The sequence below is a fragment of the Drosophila santomea genome, chromosome 3L (genome assembly GCF_016746245.2).
Source record: "Drosophila santomea strain STO CAGO 1482 chromosome 3L, Prin_Dsan_1.1, whole genome shotgun sequence".
NCBI lineage: Eukaryota > Metazoa > Arthropoda > Insecta > Diptera > Drosophilidae > Drosophila > Drosophila santomea.
This window is the reverse complement of record NC_053018.2, coordinates 24540502-24560459: the sequence shown is the minus strand read 5'-3', so window position 1 is coordinate 24560459 and position 19958 is coordinate 24540502. Positions and strand designations below refer to the sequence as shown.

The 19958-nt window shown below is 39.6% G+C and overlaps 1 protein-coding gene across 1 annotated transcript in view; it reads right to left on the bottom strand.

The window, feature by feature from the left end:
• LOC120450087 (aminopeptidase N) overlaps positions 1-11296 on the bottom strand; it is a 277790-nt gene extending 266494 nt beyond the window's left edge. Inside the window, 5 exon segments of the mRNA XM_039632880.2 lie at positions 7752-7831; positions 7892-8162; positions 8220-8470; positions 9938-10000; positions 11220-11296. Of these exon segments, the coding sequence (XP_039488814.2) occupies positions 7752-7831; positions 7892-8162; positions 8220-8470; positions 9938-10000 (665 nt within the window). The 5' untranslated portion in view covers positions 11220-11296.
• Positions 11297-19958: the final 8662 nt, after the last annotated feature.

Here is a 19958-nt window from a genome sequence, read left to right as displayed (position 1 = left end):
AAATCGTTCTCTTGGCTTCGATGTGTCGGCGCCAAGTTAGTCTTTTATCGAGGTGTACGCCCAGATACGTCACTTCGTTTGCTGTTGGATGTGCGACATTGTTTAACGTGAGCGGTGGACAATCTTGCCTGTTAAGGGTGAAAGTTACTAGCTTGCATTTTTGTTCGTTTACCTTTATACGCCAGTCGAATAACCACTTTTCCACGTCAACCAGGTAGATGGCTAGCTGAGATGATGCTTTGATTGGGCATCTGGAGCGGCTGAGAATAGCTGTGTCATCCGCAAATGTTGAAACTGTCAGGTTGCTGCTTGAAGGAATGTCTGCTGTGAATAGGACGTATAGTGTTGGGCCTAGTACGCTGCCTTGTGGGACAAAGGCTTCAATACTGTGTTCGTCGGATATCGCAGTGTTGCGCCTCACTACAAACTTCCTGTTGTAGAGGTACGATTCTAGCAGTTTATGAGTGTTGTTTGGAAGCGTTGTTTTGATTTTGTACATCAGACCGTCAAGCCAACCACCTGTTTGGTTTCTAATAGGGACCATTGGTACTGTGGGTGAGCCAAGAGTTGGGTGAGCTTTCCACAGTGAGTTTTTTGTACTGAATGTTAATACTGGATGTCAATATAAGTATGTTGGGTGTGTATGTGAGGTGTGTTTCCGAAAGTAGCATTACGTCGATGTGCTTTTCGAGTAGGAATTGAGCTAGCTCAAGTTTGTGCTGTGAAACGCCATTGGCGTTCCACGTAGAGATTCTTAGCGAGGCCATGTAGATGATTATTTTGATTGTTGTGATACAAGCAGTTGTATCAACATGTTTTGATTGCGCATTAGATCTTGCATGGTTGTCCGCATAAACGCCATAAACTCCGCCATGCTGTGCTGCAAGGTAAGTATCATTGCTTCGAAATTGTTTTGTTGTTGTTCCATTGGCTTTTTGTCTTGTACCGAATTGAAGTCCACATATTTGGCTTGTGAACATGGCGCATTGGAGGCTGGGGGCTCTAGACCTGATCTTAGAGCGCTTGCATATGACGCGTTTTTGGTAACGAATCCTGTACCAAGTGAGGATCTGGCTGCGGTAGAGAAGAAAATCTCTGGGTTGTTTTTGGAGGGTATTTTTGTGATCGGTGCGTTTTGTGAGCGTAAAGTGATTACGCGCTGGTTAATGCGGCTTTTGAGATCTTTGTATACTGGGCAGCCTCTGCAGCTGGCTTTGTTGGGAGTTCGCCACAGACTACGCACACTGGGCGCAGCTTACAGTAAGACTTTGTATGGCCGTATTCTTGGCAGTTCATACATTGTACCATATTGTTACATTTGTGAGGTTCTTCTACAGTGATTCTACGATGTAGTAAAAATTGGAGTTTGTAGATTGGATGCACATCGTTTCTTTTCGGCATCTTTGCTTCTGGTGCAAGTTCCACCTTGAAGAGTGGTTGCGGCTGTCTATTTTTGTTTAAGATGTTGAAGACTGATTTTGCGGTAAATCCTTTATCCTGTAGCGCCAGCTTTATTTCGTCTGGTGTTACATCAGGCTCTATGCCCTTTAGTACGACTTGTAGACCCTTGCAGCTTTTTAGGGCCTAAAGTTGTGTTGGCGTTGGCGCGTGAGATTTTTTGGGGGCTTAGCTTTCTTTTTATTTGGATGTAGCGATCCATTCCAGTCTGTATGGCCGGCTTTGCGTTTTCGTTTTCGTTTGTTGCAGTTTGTTTTGCTGTCTGCGCAGCTTTCGTTGTGTTTGTATGTGTTGAGCGGGCAGTCGGCATCGGTGTTGTTTTAGTTATTGAGGTTGTCGCGACAATTGAAGAGTTTGTGCTTGCTGTTACAGCTAAGTTCTGTTCTCTTTGCTAAGATAAATAATAATTGGCGACGAGGAGAATGTGTGTGCGCTTAACGGTTTCAAATTTCGACATAACTTATATTTCCACATGATACGCTTAGAGCCAAGAAAGAGATTTATTATGCTCCAGCATAACTCCATTCAAAAAAACACTACATCCTATAACTTCAGCCAACAAAACCCTTATAATTTAAAACATCTTAGCATTAAGAATTTTTATTTATGTTAGAAAAAAAGAAGTAACCATAATCATTAGGGCAAGAAGAAATAACTTACAAGAACTCTTAAACATTTTGATATTTTAAAATTTTATTATTAATCTTGTAAATTTTTTTTAGATTTTTTGCCACGCCCACCCTAACGCGTGTGGAAGTTATGAAATTTTACCGTGCATAATGCTCAGTGTTACAATAACTATTTAAGCCGTTGTAAGTTCCAGTTCGCACAGGATCCGAGGCAGTTTTATAATTTCGTTAATACTAAGTGCAAAACCATTTCATACCCTTTTTGTTCCACGGGAAAACAGTTTACTGTATATCTGGAAACATCACAGTTCCCCTATGTATAAATGGAGTCCTTTGTGGTTCATATCCTAAAAAATTAAACCAATTGGATGTAAGCATTTACAGAGGTATCTCACTACCTTTTGGAACTACAAAGGATTTAAAAATAAATTTCAAACAGTTGTCATCTACATCCACTTAAATAACGGATCTTTTGGTTTCCCGGTTGATCTTTTAAATTGGTTTTGAAGTTATTTGAATGGCAGGACGCAACGGGTCCTCTTTAAAAACCCTTTTTCTTTTATTCTCCGAGTCACATCCGGCGTCCCATTCTAACTTATAATTCAATCTACACAGCTTTCAAATGTGGTCTCGTGAAAACATACCAATCTTAAATGGCTCCAAGTGTAAGGTTATGATGTGTCAATACAGGCGACTCACTCTAAGTGGGTGCTCTTTGAACAGGATAGCTCGGGTTAATGATCTTGGTGTTCTTCTGGACCATAAACTTAATTTTTCAGATCATATCCAAGCAGATTCACTAGAAATTACGTACCTAATTTTAAATCATTGTAGATGTAACTATGAGTTGGATAACCAAAACAATGCACTGTGCCTCTCGATCGCTTGTATTTGGCAGAATTATTAGGTCAACCTCTGGCAATCTGCTTTTGTGGACTGTCAGGTGCAATTAATGTTTTGAAAGCGCTCACTTTCAAGAGTGCACTACACTCTATAACACCATCATAGAGCTGAACATCCACATACGCTAACCCGCGACGTGTAAACACAGCACAGAGGGCTTTGTGCTTTTTCATTTTCATTGTCTCTTTAAAAAAATTGTGAAACTCTGCACATTACAAGTGCAGCTCCTGATTTAACGCCAATAAACTGCAAGCTGAGCAGTCTCTTTTTTATTGGCCAAAAAGACCCTATTTTACAAAGATGGGCAATTTTCTTCCGAATGTCTTCCAATTTAATCAATGGTACATACATATATTTACTGTGTGGCTCGTGTTATATTTTTAAGCCCGTTACTCGTAGAGTAAGAGGGTATACTAGTTTCGATGAAAAGTATGTAACAGGCAGAAGGAAGCGCTTGCAACCATATAAAGTATATATATTCTTGATCGTCTGTCCATTTGTCTGTCCGGCTGTCTGTCACCGGTGGATGCTATGGTGGTGTTGGTGTATCGTCCAAAAGGTAAAGCCGACGCTCTTCTCAGAACCAACTTTTGCCGACCCATTACTCCACTGTCCCTTCTGACCACGACAGTCCCTTGTTATATCCACCAACGGACCAACGCACTTATCGACAGGTGCGCGTTTACACTTTCTCCGTGTCCGTAGACCGCGGAGATCCCATTATTTCCCCCTTTGCGCACGGTCAGCTCGGGTAAAAGGTCCAACCCGTATCCCGTTGGTTCACGGTGCGTCCTCTTTGTGCTCGTCCAAAGCCCACACCGTGTTACCGTTCGACCTCTGTGCCATTGGCCGGCTGATTTTGGCCCTTGTTGCCACCCACCCTGACGCCCAAAAATGTTTTGATATTGTTTCATTTTTTTCTTAGTCTCATAAATTTCTATCGATTTACCAAAAAAATGTTTAACTTCTGGCTTACTCCTTGTGAAGCTCCGAAAAAAACTTTATTGTTTTTGATCAAAAAGTTCTTATTACATATGTACCGAATATATAGTTTTTGGGGTCAACTTCATTCATGAAGCAATTTGATACCGACTACACGTTTTTGAACATTTCGAATTTATTTACAATAATTGATCCACGTCTGATAAGTGCCATAGGAAATGTCTGATTAAAAAAATATAAACATTTTAAAAAGAATTAATAGTTTTCTTTTAATAATAAATTTTAATATTTAATTTTTAAATATATGGCGGGTCCCGCACCAGCTGTTCCTAAAATAATGTTTTCTTGTACAAATATTACTAACTTTGGTACTTTCAGAGGAGCTATTTGAGCATCTAAGCACGCTCCTCCTGCGCTCTCTCTCTTTCTTGTACTCACTTTTAGCTTAGTGTGCTGCTATTAAGTCACTCATTATATAGGGTGTTTTTTTTAGAGGTATAGAACTTTAAATTGCAATTAAACAACGATGGATTATTCGATTGACATGAATTTTATTGACATGAAAGATAATCTTGTGGCATTACATTTTAAATATGATTTCTGGCATATGACCGCCACGGCTGGCTCGGATGTAGTCCAATCTGGACGTCCAATTTGCAATGACTTTTTCCAACATATTTGGCCGTATATCGGCAATAACACGGCGAATGTTGTCTTCCAAATGGTTTAGCGTTTGTGGCTTATCCGCATAGACCAATGACTTTACATAGCCCCACAAAAAGTAGTCTAGCGGTGTTAAATCACAAGATCTTGGAGGCTTATGAAAAATCGGGAACAACAGCAATCTCGTTTTGGGCCCATTCGACGAATCTACGCCTTGCTTGATGATCGTTTGGTTTCAATTCTTGCACGAGTTGGATTTTGTAAGCACGCATGACGAATTGCCAAACCAAACTGAGAATAAATCACTTGACAGCTGTTAAATCGGTCGCCATCTTGAACAGTAATGCCAACTTAAAGTTCTATACCTCTAAAAAAAACACCCGTTATATTCGATATCGTAACCAACCAAATAAACTAAACTCATTCGAAATCGCTACCTTTTTAAAATAGTCGGTCTACTTCTCAAAAAAAGCTAATAAAAAAGCATATTAATAGCTCAAAAGCTCAAAAATATATACTTATTATAAATTGTACATAACCTTCGGCTTGCTAAAGCTAGCTTCCTTTCTTGTTTGTTTCTTTTAACTTTTTATTATTCTATGGCAACAACATGACAGGACTTGTAATACCTGTTGTAATAGAATGGATAGTTTTTATCAAAATTTCATTCAGATAATTTAAAAACTGCGGGGCTTGCGTAGAAAGCCACTTGACATCTGAATTGCGTTGCAAAATTTGTGTTGAATCAATAAATCCTCTGCATGGGTATATTGCGTGACCTCATTCTGTAAAATTGGGCTTACTGCTAAGTTGCGTTCACAACGAAATTTAAAATTCCTTGCAAGATACGTCAGTGCCTACAATAAAAAAAGTACAACTCTTTTTTTATCGTCCCTGTGTACCTACCTTCTTTATGGTCAATGTACCTTATCAACCTTTAAGCCTTTTAGTTAGGGTATCAGATAATCGAGGAACTCGACTATAGCGTTCTTTCTTGTTTTTACTGTGATGCTTTTAAAGAGTAAAGCTTTTTATACCCGTTACTCGTAGAGTATAGGGTATACTGGATTCGTTGAAAAGTATGTAACAGGCAGAAGGAAGCGTTTCCGACCATATAAAGTATATATATTCTTGATCAGGATCAATAGTCGAGTCGATCTGGCCATGTCCGTTTGTCCGTCCGTCTGTCTGTCTGTTTGTCTGTCCGTCTGTCTGTCCGTCCGTATGAACGCTGAGATCTCAGGAACTACAAAAGCCAGAAAGTTGAGATTAAGCATACAGACTCCAGAGACACAGACGCAGCGAAAGTTTGTCGATTCATGTTGCCACGCGCACTCTAACGCCCACAAAACTGTCCAAAACTGCCACGCGCACACTTTTAAAAAATGTTTTGATAATTTTTCATTTTTGAATTGGTATTGTAAATTTCTATCGATTTGCCAAACAACTTTTTGCCACGCCCACAAACCGCCCGAAGCTTCCACGCCCACACTTTTGAAAAGTGTTTAAATATTTTTTCATTTTTGTATTAGTTTTGTAAATTTCTATCGATTTGCCAAAAAACCGCCAAAAACTGTCAGTGTTGAGACTCTCCTTCTCACTTCTACTAGCTGAGTAACGGGTATCTGATAGTCGGCGATAGTCTTGCTTATATATATGTCGTCACTTTATATTATATGTCGCTGCTTTATATTATATTTATCAGGCTGAAGCATTATATCATGTTAATGTTCATTTAAATATATGATGAAATGTAAAGCGATTCGCAGAATTCTCTAGAACTCGTCTTGTGCCCGTTCGATGCCTGGACCAACGTTTGTTTCTGTTTTGCGTAGCCTAGGCGCGTAAGACGTGTGGCGCCGAGCTTCAAGTAGTTTCGGTCCTGAATTCAAGTGAATTTCGACGCATGGTTTTGAAGCGACAAAAATGCAAGAAAATGCGTAGATTTGAGGCGCCAGGTTCCGTTATGCTGATCTGGCACAAGCCTATATATACTGAGTTTGGTGTCGAAATGAGACAATCTTCATTTGAAAGTTCAGCATGTCATTGCCTAGGATACATGCTGCCCAATGAGTCGACGGTATCGATTTAGTTAACGGTAATAATAATCGTGCTCCGACATCAGAAGTGGGATCGCCTCCACACCAAACCATCACCGAAGACCGTTTGTGTTCACCTTTGGAACTACAGCATCGCAATCTGATTGAAGTCTTAACTGCACTGACGGCAGTGCTTTGCTAATAGCACTAAGCTGATTTTTGCCGCTAATATCTACGCTATGCGGCGTTAGGTACTTTTTTTAATTTAAATATAGTTTTGTTGAAAAGTACGTATGTAACAGGCAGAAGGCAGCGTTTGCGACCATATATTCTTGATCATGATCAGTAGCCGAGTCGATCTGGCCATACCCGTATGACCGGCTGTCTGCCCGTATAAACGTCGAGATCTCAGGAACTATAAAAGCTAGAGAGTTAAGATTAAGCATACAGTTTCAAGAAACTTAACATAGTTTTGCAAATATTTTGTTATTTTTTTGTAAGGTACTGTCGATTTGCACCCACAAATTAACGCCCACAAACCGGACAAAACTACCACGCCCACACTTTTAAAAAATTATTTGATATTTTTTCACATTCTGGTTAGTCTTGTAAATTTTTTTCGCTTTGCCAAAAATCTTTTTGTCACGCCCACAAACCGCCAAAAACTTTCCACTAGCTGAGTTACGGGTATCAGATAGTCGGAAAACTCGACAATAGCGTTCTCTCTTGTTTTATATTTAAATGAAGAATGAAAATGTCAGTATATATACTTTATATGGTCGGAAACGCTTCCTTCTACCTATTCAATACTTTTTAACGAATCTAGTATACGCTTTTGCAAGTATAATTAACTGTGTATTTAAGCCATACGTCGAAGTCTCGAAAGTCACTGTCGTAAAACAGTAGCTGAATTACGAGCATAAAATAATTGAGAAACTTAAATATAACGTTCCTATTTTAGGAGTCAAATTACTTTTATGTAGACTTATGTTCATCGCAAAGCACTTTTTGTAAACACTTAAATGATGATCAATCTTAGGTAGCCAGCTCAGGTTAAATGACTTGACAGGTTAAATGATTTGAGATTGGTATATAAAACATAAAACACATTACTTACTGATTTATTGAATTGTGCAGAGGCGTATTAAAGAGTGTTGTATATCCTTTAGGTCTTGCAATTGACACATTGAATGGGACCTGTGTGTGAAGAGAAAATGTGTAAACTAAATAAAGATAATGAAATGTGCTAAGCACTACCTTTATTCCAGGTTCATCAAAACATGGAAATAATCGACGTGCATAGTTGGGATTAAGGTTGGTTGCTAAATATATATCACTGTCTTCGTTGCCAGAATTGATATAATAGCTTCTAAAGAGGCCTTTCTCAGTTTCTGAAATATTTCCTTTAAAATAAATTTCTAAAAGACATTCAGTATCCTTTTTGATTTTGTCCTTTAGGTATAAAACAAATACAGGCTTTCGAGGCAGTCGGATGCCCCTTAAAATTATTACACTGTCGCCCAAAGTCCTAAAAAGAATTTTCAAATAAATTACAAAAAGTGATATAGTTAATAGTTTAACTTACCCATCTCCCATATTTATCCTATTTAATTTAATTTGTCTGTAATCGATCAGTAAACTGTCATGTGCATGGAAATTCACCTTTTTTGAATCTGTAATCCACCTTAAGTGAATTTTTACTGATCCCTCAAAGTTATGGTTACTAATATGGGGTTCAATGAGGACTTCATAGTTCAGAGGCAAAACTTCTTTCGGCAGGCGTACTTCTGATATTACGTGAAGTGAAGAAAAATCAATGTCTGCATTGACAAACCCCTAGTTTGGAAAGTAAATCGCGTTGTTTAATCAAAGACCTTAGAATATTATAATGCGTAATGTTTTACAAAATTTTGCCCCATATTAATTCGTTGAAAATATGTGTGTAATAGGTAGAAGAACGCATTTCAGATATACATATATAAATTAAATAATTTGGAGTCGACCGTCACGGTTTATTTCCAAAATCGAACTAAAGAACTTGGAGCTGGCAACGCTGACCTTGCATTCGTGGTCCGGAGCTGAGAACGCTGTTGGGTGTGGTATCTGTTCCTTTGCTTAATTGGAGGACGTGCTTGGACTTGATACCGTAATTGATAACTTAAAGAACTTCCGGTTTCTGGTAGAATCCAAAATAGGTACAACTGATGACTAAAAAGACGATCACGGCCACTACAGATATAAATGGTCCTTATTCAAGCACCTTTTCATTTTGCCAATGTTCATACTGACAGACGGACATGGCCAGATCGACTCGGCTATTGATCCTGGTCAAAAATATATATACTTTATATGGTCGGAAACGCTCCTTCTTGATCAGGATCAGTAAGCAAAACGATCTGGCCATGTCCGTCCGTCTGTCTGTCCGTATGAACATCGAGATCCTTTTTTTTATTAGTTTTTTAAATTTCTATCGAGTTGCAGGACAACTTTCACGTCCACCCATACGCCCACACTTTTGAAATATGTTTTAATATTTTTTCACACATTTTTAGCCTTGTAAATTCGTCTCGATTTGCCAAAAATCTAACGCTCATAAACCTCCAAAAACTGTCAGTGTTGAAACTTCTTCCTACCGCACTACTACTAGTTGGGGAACGGGTATCAGACAGTCGGGGAACTCGACTATAGCGTTCTCTCTTATTATACCCGTTACTCGTAGAGTAAAAGGTAGCCGAGTCGATATGGCCATGTCCGTCTGTCCGTCTGTCCGTATGAACGTCGAGATCTCAGGAACTACAAAAGCTGGAAAGTTGAGATTAGGTATACAGACTCCAGGGACATAGACGCAGCGCAAGTTTGTCGATTCATGTTGCCACGCCCACTCTAACGCCCACAAACCGCCCAAAACTGCCACGCCCACACTTTTGAAAAATGTTTTGAAATTTTTTCATTTTTGTATTAGTCTTGTAATTTTCTATCTATGTACCAAAAAACTTTTTGCCACGCCCACTCTAACGCCCACAAACCGCCCAAAGCTCCCACGGCCACACTTTTGAAAAATGTTTTGCTATTTTTTCATTTTTAAATTGGTCTTGTAAATTTCTATCGATTTGCCAAAAAACGTTCTGCCACGCCCACTATAACGCCTACAAACCGCCAAAAACTGTGTTTAAGACTCTCCTTCTCCCTTCCACTAGCTGAGTAACGGGTATCAGATAGTCGGGGAACTCGACTATAGCGTTCTCTCTTGTTTTTTAAATAATTTGTAGCAAATATTTTTACAGTTTCACTTAGGTATCTTACCTTGAATACAGACGCAGTAACAAGTATTTCCAATAATATTAAGGTTCGTGTACCGCCAGCCATCTAAAACAAATTTAAAATTACAAACCTTTTAGTTTAAGCTTTGTATCGTGTTTGGTAACTGTTAAGCAGTTTTTTAGGAATAAGATTACGATTTTGACAAGCAGGCTTTATTGCAGAGTTAACCCAAAAGTGCATTCTGATGATTACAAGAGAGGGGAGCTCCTATTCGCTTTGCAATTAAGGCTCTCTTGTCATTAGCTTTTGTAACCTATTCCTCTTTGTATAATATTAAAGCCAATTATCGCTGTAACCAATTAAAATAAAATACATTTATTTGAAAATCGCTACATTATAACACGATGTCTTATTCTTAAATATATATATTTATAATAAAAAGGCTTATTAGATCGAGTGCTGCCTAACTCTGTGCTCATTTTTCGTCTTCATCTTGAAGTTTCTCCATCGTAGCTTTCGGTTATTTCTAACAATCTAAGAGAGTGTGATGGAAGCTGTTTGACAAAATGATGACGTCGTCGTTTTCACTGAACTTATGGAAAATCGTTAACCTAACTATATAAGCGAACCTTGGACATAATATAATTTCCGTACTACATTTTGTGACTGGTCTTCTTGTTAACCCACTTACGTTCCACCATCTTTTGATAGTCTTATTCCGAACCTTCTAAAGCTTTCCAAGGATTTGATGGACTAGTTTTTGCGCAATGCCATCGTTAATCTTCAGGGCATCGCAAAAACATGTACACGTTTAAAGCCACAAGGTGTAAAGACCAATGTGTGGACTTATTTGGCCTAAAAGACATCGATAAAGTTTGGCCCCCATTCTTGGTGCTTTCTCTTAAGACACACGTTGAATTGTTCATCAGAAGAGCTTTACGCTCGGGACTGCGGCCGTACCTCTTAAAGTCCGACACGCTATAGTTAATGGCCAGCGCTATCTCTGGCAGTTACTGATCCCAAGAACATTGATCACATCTCGTAAATTGGTCTTTTAATAGCATATTAATTCGGGTCGTCTTTTGGGTTGTTTTTTTTTTTTGGCGTACTCGGAGAGTGACAAAGAATTTCCTCACAGCACTGCTGGTGAATTAAGTATCGTTAATGCAGACGAACTTACATGAGTCGAATACTTTTGAGGTGGAAATCGACACAAGAAAAGTAATAAAGGAAAAATTAGAGATGTCAACCGAACGAATGAATTCTTTTCGAAATGCATATTTTGCATAAATGCATAAATCAAGGCAAGTCGAAGTTTATTTACCCTTGTATTAATGATATATTAAGTATATCTATAATTTATAATCTAAATTACAAAATTATGATTTCTTTTCCTTAGCTGTAAAACGAAACGATTGGGCAATGTTTCGGTCACATTCCCTCCCCTTCACACGCCCGCGAGCCAAATGGATTGTCGCGGGCATCGCAATTCGATTCCCTTTTTGTCATGGTTATCCGTCCGTCAAACGTTATGTCATAATTATACCCGTTACTCGTAGAGTAAACGTTCGTTGAAAAGTATGTAACAGGCAGATGGAAGAGTTTCCGACCATATAAAGTATATATATTCTTGATCAGGACCAATAGCCGAGTCGATATGACCATGTCCGTCTGTCCGTCTATCCGTCTGTCTGTCCGTCCGTATGAACCTAGAAAGTTGAGATAAAACATACAGACTCCAGAGACATAGACGCAGCGCAAGTTTGTCGATTCATGTTGCCACGCCCACTCTAACGCCCACAAGCCGCCCAAAACTGCCACGCCCACACTTTTAAAAAATGTTTAAATATTTTTATTTTTGTATTGGTCTTATAAATTTCTATCGATTTGCAAAAAATCTTTGGGCCACGCTCACTCTAACGCCCACAAACCGCCCTAAGCTGCCACGCCCACACTTCTGAAAAATGTTTTGATATTTTCTCTTTTTTGTATTAGTCTTGTCAATTTCTATCTATTTGCCAAAAAACTTTTGGCCACGCCCACTCTAACGCCCACAAACCGCCAAAAACTGTCAGCGGTGAAGACTCTCCTTCGCACTGGCTGAGTAACGGGTATCAGATAGTCGGGGAACTCGACTATAGCGTTCTCTCTTGTTTTTGACCTACTCCACTTACAGCGTCGTGTACCCCCTTTAAAAATGTTTACCTACTCATTTCATCGTAGTAGAAATAATATCATTTTATCATATCATTAATATGGTTATTCACGACTACAAACATTGCTCTGAGGGTTCTTTTCTTTGTGCATCAAAAACAAGGATGATACTTGCCGCTGAAGTGTACTCGCCGCTGAGGTGCATTTCAACCAGCAGCATGGCGTCGATATGATTTGCATTTAGGAATTGCGTTATTTCAAGTTTATGCCTTAGGTGAGCGATTTATTGTTTGGACAAGCAACTGAATCACCATATTCTGGTTCTAAGCAAGGGTTTGCATAGTGGTTTTCCTAAACGACATAAGTTCCAATGACGAACATAGTTTCAAAATTTCTTTGCGGCTGCCCTGGGTTCTGCTTAGCGTTTTCTGAGTGTGGCTGTAGCGGACCGAATGAAGATCTGGCTGCATTACCGAAAAATACGCCTGAGGTACTTTTTGGGTTACGGTACGCATTTTACAGCCTTTGTAGTTTGCCGTATGGTTTCCTCCACATTTGCCACATTTTTTTTTTAGGGGTTCTTCTTCTTTGTTTGTGGGGCAGCTTACGGAGTTTTGGGAGTGTACGCAGACTGCCCAAAGTATGCAGTATGTCATTGTACAGGGCCGTTGCTTTTCTGTGGTTCTTCCACGGTGATCCTTCGATGCAGTAGGAGCTGCAGCTTGTAGATCGGGTGCACTTTGTTTTTCTTTAAGGCATCTATCTGGTTCGAGTGATTGCGGTTGCGTCTCCTGTTCCAACTCTGCTTGGTTGTTCTCCGCTAAGATGGATACTGGCTCCATGATGTAGGAGTTGGGGAGAGTGGGTGAGCAAGAGCTCGATCTCTTGCTGTCGACGGTCAGTAAAGCCGGGTTGCTCTTTGATGAATTACTTTCTTCGTCGATATCGCGTGTTGAGAGCTTCTATGCTCGCTCTTTGGATCGCTGCTTAATTTTCGAGCTTCTTACGCGTGGCACTTATTAATTAATAACAAATATGCACTTGTCTTAATCATAAAACAAGTTATGAATGTATTTTTCTTTGCTGAATGTATTTTCCTTTAATTAGTCTTTTCTTACGAGATTAAAATGTAAGTTAACACAAGCCAACTAACTAGAACAGTTGCGAAACTAGAACAGTGTACGCAATATAATATCAAAGTGCTGACCCAGCATTGGGCCGGAAACCCGTGCGCAGCCGGCAAACACAGCATATTTGCGTGAGAGTCTTTGTTAGCTTTAAGAATCATTTTAAGTTTAAGTTTGAATTGGCATTTACCAGAATAAAAAGCGGCAGCTCGTCAACTTTTTACTCCTACTAAACACATTTTTATTACTTACTCTGCCAGACCACAGGGCTGGCAGTTAAAAGAGGAAAGTTCCTCTCAACGTAAATAATAATCTTCTCCTGCCAGTCTTTTAATATTTGTATGTACCACAAACCGCTGCACAGAAACGTTTTAAAAAAAACAAGAGAGAACGCTATAGTCGAGTTCCCCGACTATCTGATACCCGTTACTCAGCTAGTGGAAGGGAGAAGGAGAGTCTTAAACACAGTTTTTGGCGGTTTGTAGGCGTTATAGTGGGCGTGGCAGAAGGTTTTTTGGCAAATCGATAGAAATTTACAAGACTAATACAAAAATGAAAAAATATCAAATCATTTTTCAAAAGAGTGGGCGTGGCAGCTTTGGGCGGTTTGTGGGCGTTAGAGTGGGCGTGGCAAAAAGTTTTTTGGCAAATCGATAGAAATTTACAAGACCAATACAAAAATGAAAAAATATCAAAACATTTTTCAAAAGTGTGAGCGTGGCAGTTTTGTGCGGTTTGTGGGCGTTAGAGTGGGCGTGGCAGCATGATTCGACAAACTTGCGCTGCGTCTATGTCCCTGGAGTCTGTATGCCTAATCTCAACTTTCTAGCTTTTGTAGTTCCTGAGATCTCGACGTTCATACGGACAGACAGACGGACAGACGGACAGACGGACGGACGGACAGACGGACAGACGGACGGACAGACGGACATGGCCAAATCGACTCGGCTATTGATCCTGATCAAGAATATATATACTTTATATGGTCCGAAACGCTTCCTTCTGCCTGTTACATACTTTTCAACGAATCTAGTATACCCTTTTACTCTACGAGAAACGGGTATAAAAATTTCAACGGCACCTTTCGCCATTACGAGGCAGTGACAATTATTAGAAACAAAGTTAGGGGCGCGGCCGATAACGTTTTATCCTCGTTTGGCACTGTGCTGAATTTCGATGCTATTATAAATCGTCTCGATTTCACTTACAGTGACAAGCGTCCAATACATGTCACTGAACAAGAAATGAGCACTCTTAGACAGGGAAACATGACCCTGTTACAGTATTATGATGAGGTCGACATGAGCTTTATTTGTGAGTAAGGTGAGTTTTTTACCTTACTCACAAATAAAGCTCATATGTCTAACAAGCCATCGACGGCAAAAATATTGTGCGAAAAATTCCGAGAGGACGCCTTGCGCATTTTCATCTCGGATCTTAAACGCAACCTCACTGACGAGCTTTTCGCGACAAAGCCGAAAGACATGCCGTCAGCTCTGGCCTTAGCGCAAGAAGTGGAATCTAACCACGAGAGGTACGTTTTTGCAGACAGTTTTGCAAAAAGACAGGAAGACAAAGACCGCAAACCTACTGCAAAAGCGCAGGGTCGTCAACTTGACAAGTACGACTACCATGACCCACAACCTAATAATAATAGGCAGCATAAGGCACAGGTTCACGCCGACCCGCAAAATGTCAAAAACTACGAAAACAACGGCTCACCAGAGCCTATGAAGGTCGATCCCTCATTTTTTGAAATTGCTGCATCCGACAAAAGCTACCAGAACAGAAGACCAGCCATCTCTGAGCGCACAGGCGCCGTGAGGAAACAACAAAAAATTAACTTCATTACGCAGAAGGCGGAAGAAAAGGCAGGAGCATATGCCGCCTCCAAAGCGAAATCGAAAATAGACGACGATGCCATTGTCGAGTATGATTCAGACTACGTCAATTTTTTAGGGGAAAATCCCTGTTACCCGTCATCAGACGAAGAGTAGCAGGGGTACCAATGAATTTCTTTTTAAACATCCGACCTCGCAAATTGCCCGGCGGACTCTCCTTTCGAAATTCACTCCATTAATGGCGCCACCACTGTCACAAAAAATGCTTCGTCTCGATTTTTAATTTGAAAGCTACTTTTTTCATTTTACCAGATTTTACAATGTTACCACTTTGCCTCGCTTTCGCCCAACTCAAATGGGGTAACATGGCTAAGAAGATTTCATTCCGTAAATGCACTGACGTCAACTTCACTAACGTAAAGTGCGCAGATGCACCACCTTTGGTGAAGAATGATAAAAAGCCGAAAAAACGCCTTCGCAGATCCCAACGATTAGAACGACTAGCGAAGAGCCCATTTACGCCAAATTATATCCATATCCAATGGAGGCAGCAGATTTCGTCAACAACGGGATCCAAGACCTGCTTAAAAATTGTAAAATTCAGATGATACTGGGCAACTTGGGCAAGGCCAAATTTTTTACGACACTGGACCTGAAGTCCGGTTATCACCAGATCGTCTTAGCGGAAAATGACCTTCTCCGTAATCGGAGGGAAGTACGAATTCGAGGCTTCCCTTTGGTTTGAGAAATGCTTTTAGCATCTTCCAGAAAGCAAATCGGCAAGACTCGATAATGTAATAATCTTCTTAGAAAATGAGAATGCTCATGTCAAGTACGTGGATTGGGTTTTAAAAACCATAAGCGATGCAAATATGAGAGTCTCAGTAAAAAAAGTCAAGTTTTTTAAAAAAAAGCGTGAACTTTCTTGGCTTTATAGTCACCAGTGATGGCACCACTACCGACCCAGAAAAGGTCAGGGCCATAAAAGAGTTCCCCGAACCAAAAACAATATTTGAGGTTAGATCATTTCTAGTTCACGCGAGCTATTACAGATGCTTTATTAAGGATTTGGCAGCCATACTGCCTATTTCGGACATGTTAAAGGGCGAAAATGGAAGTGTAAGCAGACATAGATCGCGACACATCCAAGTACAATTCAATGAGGCGCAAAAAAATTCTTTCGAAAAACTGCGCAACATTCTGGCATCCGAAGATGTTATGCTCAGATACCCGGATTACAAGAAGCCATTCCATCTAACGACGGATGCTTTAGCCTACGGTATTGATGCAGTGCTTTCACAAGAGAACCGTCCTATTACAATTATCTCGAGGACATTAAGGGATAGGGAAATGAACTACGCCACAAATGAAAGGGAACTATTAGCCATTGTTTGGGCGTTGGCCAAACTGCGACACTTTTTATATGCGGTGAAAGATATATCTATCTTCACTGACCATCAGCCATTGTCATTCTCGGTATCAGATTCTAACCCTAAAGCGAAAATTAAAAGGAGATTCCCGACTACAAAATTCTGGCACTGCAAAAACCGTGTTACAGCTATTTTTGGGGTCGAGGAAAGGAGGGAAGTCATGTTAGCAGTACACAATAGGGCCCACGGGTCGGCCCAAGAAAATGGAAAGCAGGTTCTCACAGAGTACTACTTCTTAAAAATGGCCAAACTGGCCTAAGCTAAATATGATAGGCACCCAAAGAAACAAGAGATCGGCGACTCACCGATTCCTTCTCATGTAGAAAAAATGCTACACATAGACATTTTTCAACGGATAAAAATTATATTCTCACTTGCTTTGGAAAGTTTTCGAAATTCATCGTCGTACAGCATGTGCCGTCAATAACAATTGAGGATTTGAAACCGGCCTTGTTACAGGTCATGAATTTCTTCCCAAAGGCCAAAGTGATTTACTACGACAACAAGCCATCGTTAAAATCGCACACGATCCCGGCCATGCTAGACAACCATTTTGGCGTCAGTATCACGAATGCGCCACCCCTTCACAGTCTCTCAAACGGGCAAGTGGAACGTTTTTACAACACTCTACTAGAGCTCGCCAGGTGCCTAAAGTTGAGAAGGGCATGAGTGATACTGTGGAAATAATCTTATTAGCCACTACCAGATATAACAAATCAATCCATTCGGTCATCGATAAGAGGCCAGTCGACGAAATACAAGAATCCAAGGACGACACACAAGAACGGATTGCTGACAAAATTAAGAGTGCCCAAGACGCGCTAAGGTCTAGAGAGAATGCATCTCGACAAAACAGAGTCTTCGAAGTGGGCAAAAAGGTTTTGGTCAAAACTAATAGAAGGCTTGGCAATAAACTCACTCCCTTGTGTGAGGAAAAAGCCATAAAAGCAGACAAGAAAAAGCGACTAAAAAATATATTTCCACAAGTGCAGAATTTTCATTCCCTCTCACTGTCATTGGTGTCAACGCACATCACTAACAATTCACAAACAAGGTATATCCCCTTTATAGATGGAGAGATCCTGGTGTGGAAGAAGCTCGCGTACGTGACCCACTCGGCAAATCTTTCGGAATATATGCGCGTAATAGAAGAAACAAGTAGCATGAACGAGATGTTTCCACAGTCTCACATAAGGAAGTTGCTAGAAGTGGACACCTCCGGGACACGCTGGATTCGTTCAGAGTCCACCACAGAATCGCAAGGAGTTTAGATTTTCTGGGCTCAATGCTAAAGGTAGTAGCGGGGACGCCGGATGCCGGCTATCTAGACAGAGTTAGGTTTACATAGTGACATTTGACGCAGTCAAACAACAGGCAAATCAAAATGAATACAAGAGAGAACGCTATAGTCGAGTTCCCCGACTATTTGATACCCGTTACTCAACTAGAGTCTTAAAGACTGACAGTTTTTGGCGGTTTGTGAGCGTTAAAGTGAGCGTAGCAAAAAGTTGTTTGGCAAATCGATAGAAATTTACGAGACTAATACAAAAATTAAAAAATATCAAAACATTTTTCAAAAGTATGGGTGTGGCAGCTTTGTGCGGTTTGTGGGCGTTAGAGTGGGCGTGACAAAAAGTTTTTTGGCAAATAGATAGAAATTTACAAGACCAATACAAAAATGAAAAATTACCGAAACATTTTTTAAAAGTGTGGGCGTGGCAGTTTTAGGCGGTTTGTGGGCGTTAGAGTGGGCGTGGCAACATGAATCGATAAACTTGCGCTGCTTCTATGTCTCTGGAGTCTGTATGCTTAATCTCAATTTTCTAGCTTTTGTAGTTCCTAAGATCTCGACGTTCATACGGACGGACAGACGGACGTACAGACGGACGGACATGGCCAGATCGACTCGGCTATTGATCCTGATCAAGAATATATTATATACTTAATATGGTCGAAAACACTTCCTTTTGCCTGTTTCCTTTTAAGGATTCTAGTATGCCCTTTTACTGTACGAGTAACGGGTATAATAATAAACAACACAAAAATGATTCCTTTCTTTCTTAGCTAAAAAAATAAATTAATTCCTTTAAAATAGTTTAGTTATTCCATATATATCAAGAAATATAAAGCATATGGAAAAACACCTTTTTTTTTAATATTACATCCTATATTAAATTGACATTAACCCATTGAGACTCCTAAATAAATAAATAAATTTGCATAGCGGATAACAAAATTAGTCACAGTTCCATCTCCTATGGAGTTTAAGTGTTTAGGGAAAGTGTAAAATGTTACTAATCGAGTAATACTACTGCAAGTTCGCTTTACTAAAAGGCGCATTTACTATAGGAATCTTCTTTACGTGGAATCTTTTGTTTTCACTAATAATAATTAAAATTTTAAGCTATGAGATAATCCTATCATAAGAAAAAGTTAAAGAAAAAGTTAGGCAATCTTATTACTTAAAAATCACTAACTAACATACGGGAAAAAATATAAAATACTACATATTTACTTTAAATATAAGTATTGAATTATTTTTAAATTATATTTAATATTGTTGAATTGAACAAACGTGAACCGAGTTTGCTGAAAGCAAGACACTTTATAATGTAAAACTAATCATTCCGTAATAGAAAAATCCTAAACTTCGAGGCCCATAGAAGGGGCCCACACATTACAAATTTTCTGCATAATGAATGATTATAAGCATAATTTATAATGTTACATTTTTAAAGATGAATTCGTGATTTCTGAACATACAGATTATATCGCTTTGTATTTATATGTACATTTAAATTGTTTGAAATATTTATTACGCCCCTGTAACGACGACTCGAGCTCTTTTGAAACCAACAATAGACTAATTTAAAATGGCCCCATAAAAATAGATTTTTTTCTGTAGCTAAGGTTATTAAATTGACAATGCATTTTATGATTTCACAGTTTGCAAAAAAAAAATGCTTTATGAAAAACCTTATATTTTAGTAGACGCACCCAGGGGTTCCCAATAAAGGAGGCGACAGACCTGGTCAAGACGACAGAAGCGCCTGAGCGAGATCCCGCAAACGTATGCAACTTGCGAGCCTGGAGCAACCTGCGTGAGTCACCATCAGAGTGGGAGTCCTCTTGGTTCAGTCAATCGTGGCCCAGGTGACGTCGATGATGTATCGCTTCTCTAGTCAAATTTCCATTTGTGTTCTTCAGTAAATACAGCACTTTATTTCGTTTGTGATATTTATATTTTTAATTATACAAAATATATCTGGACAGTACACGTCCGTTCGTTAGCAACGTTGTATAAAGAGTGAATTGAGACTGCGTTCTGAAAAATGTCTTTGTCTTATATATATCTTAGCTAGCTCAGTTTGTTTACATTATAATTTTGCAGCCGGCCAACTGTCCAATGCTTGACATAGTATTCTTGCTGATGTAGCTTCTAAGCGGATGTGTCTGCAGTTGCGACATTCGCTTACTAGCTACAATGTTTCCCGGTTCAATAACATTGTTA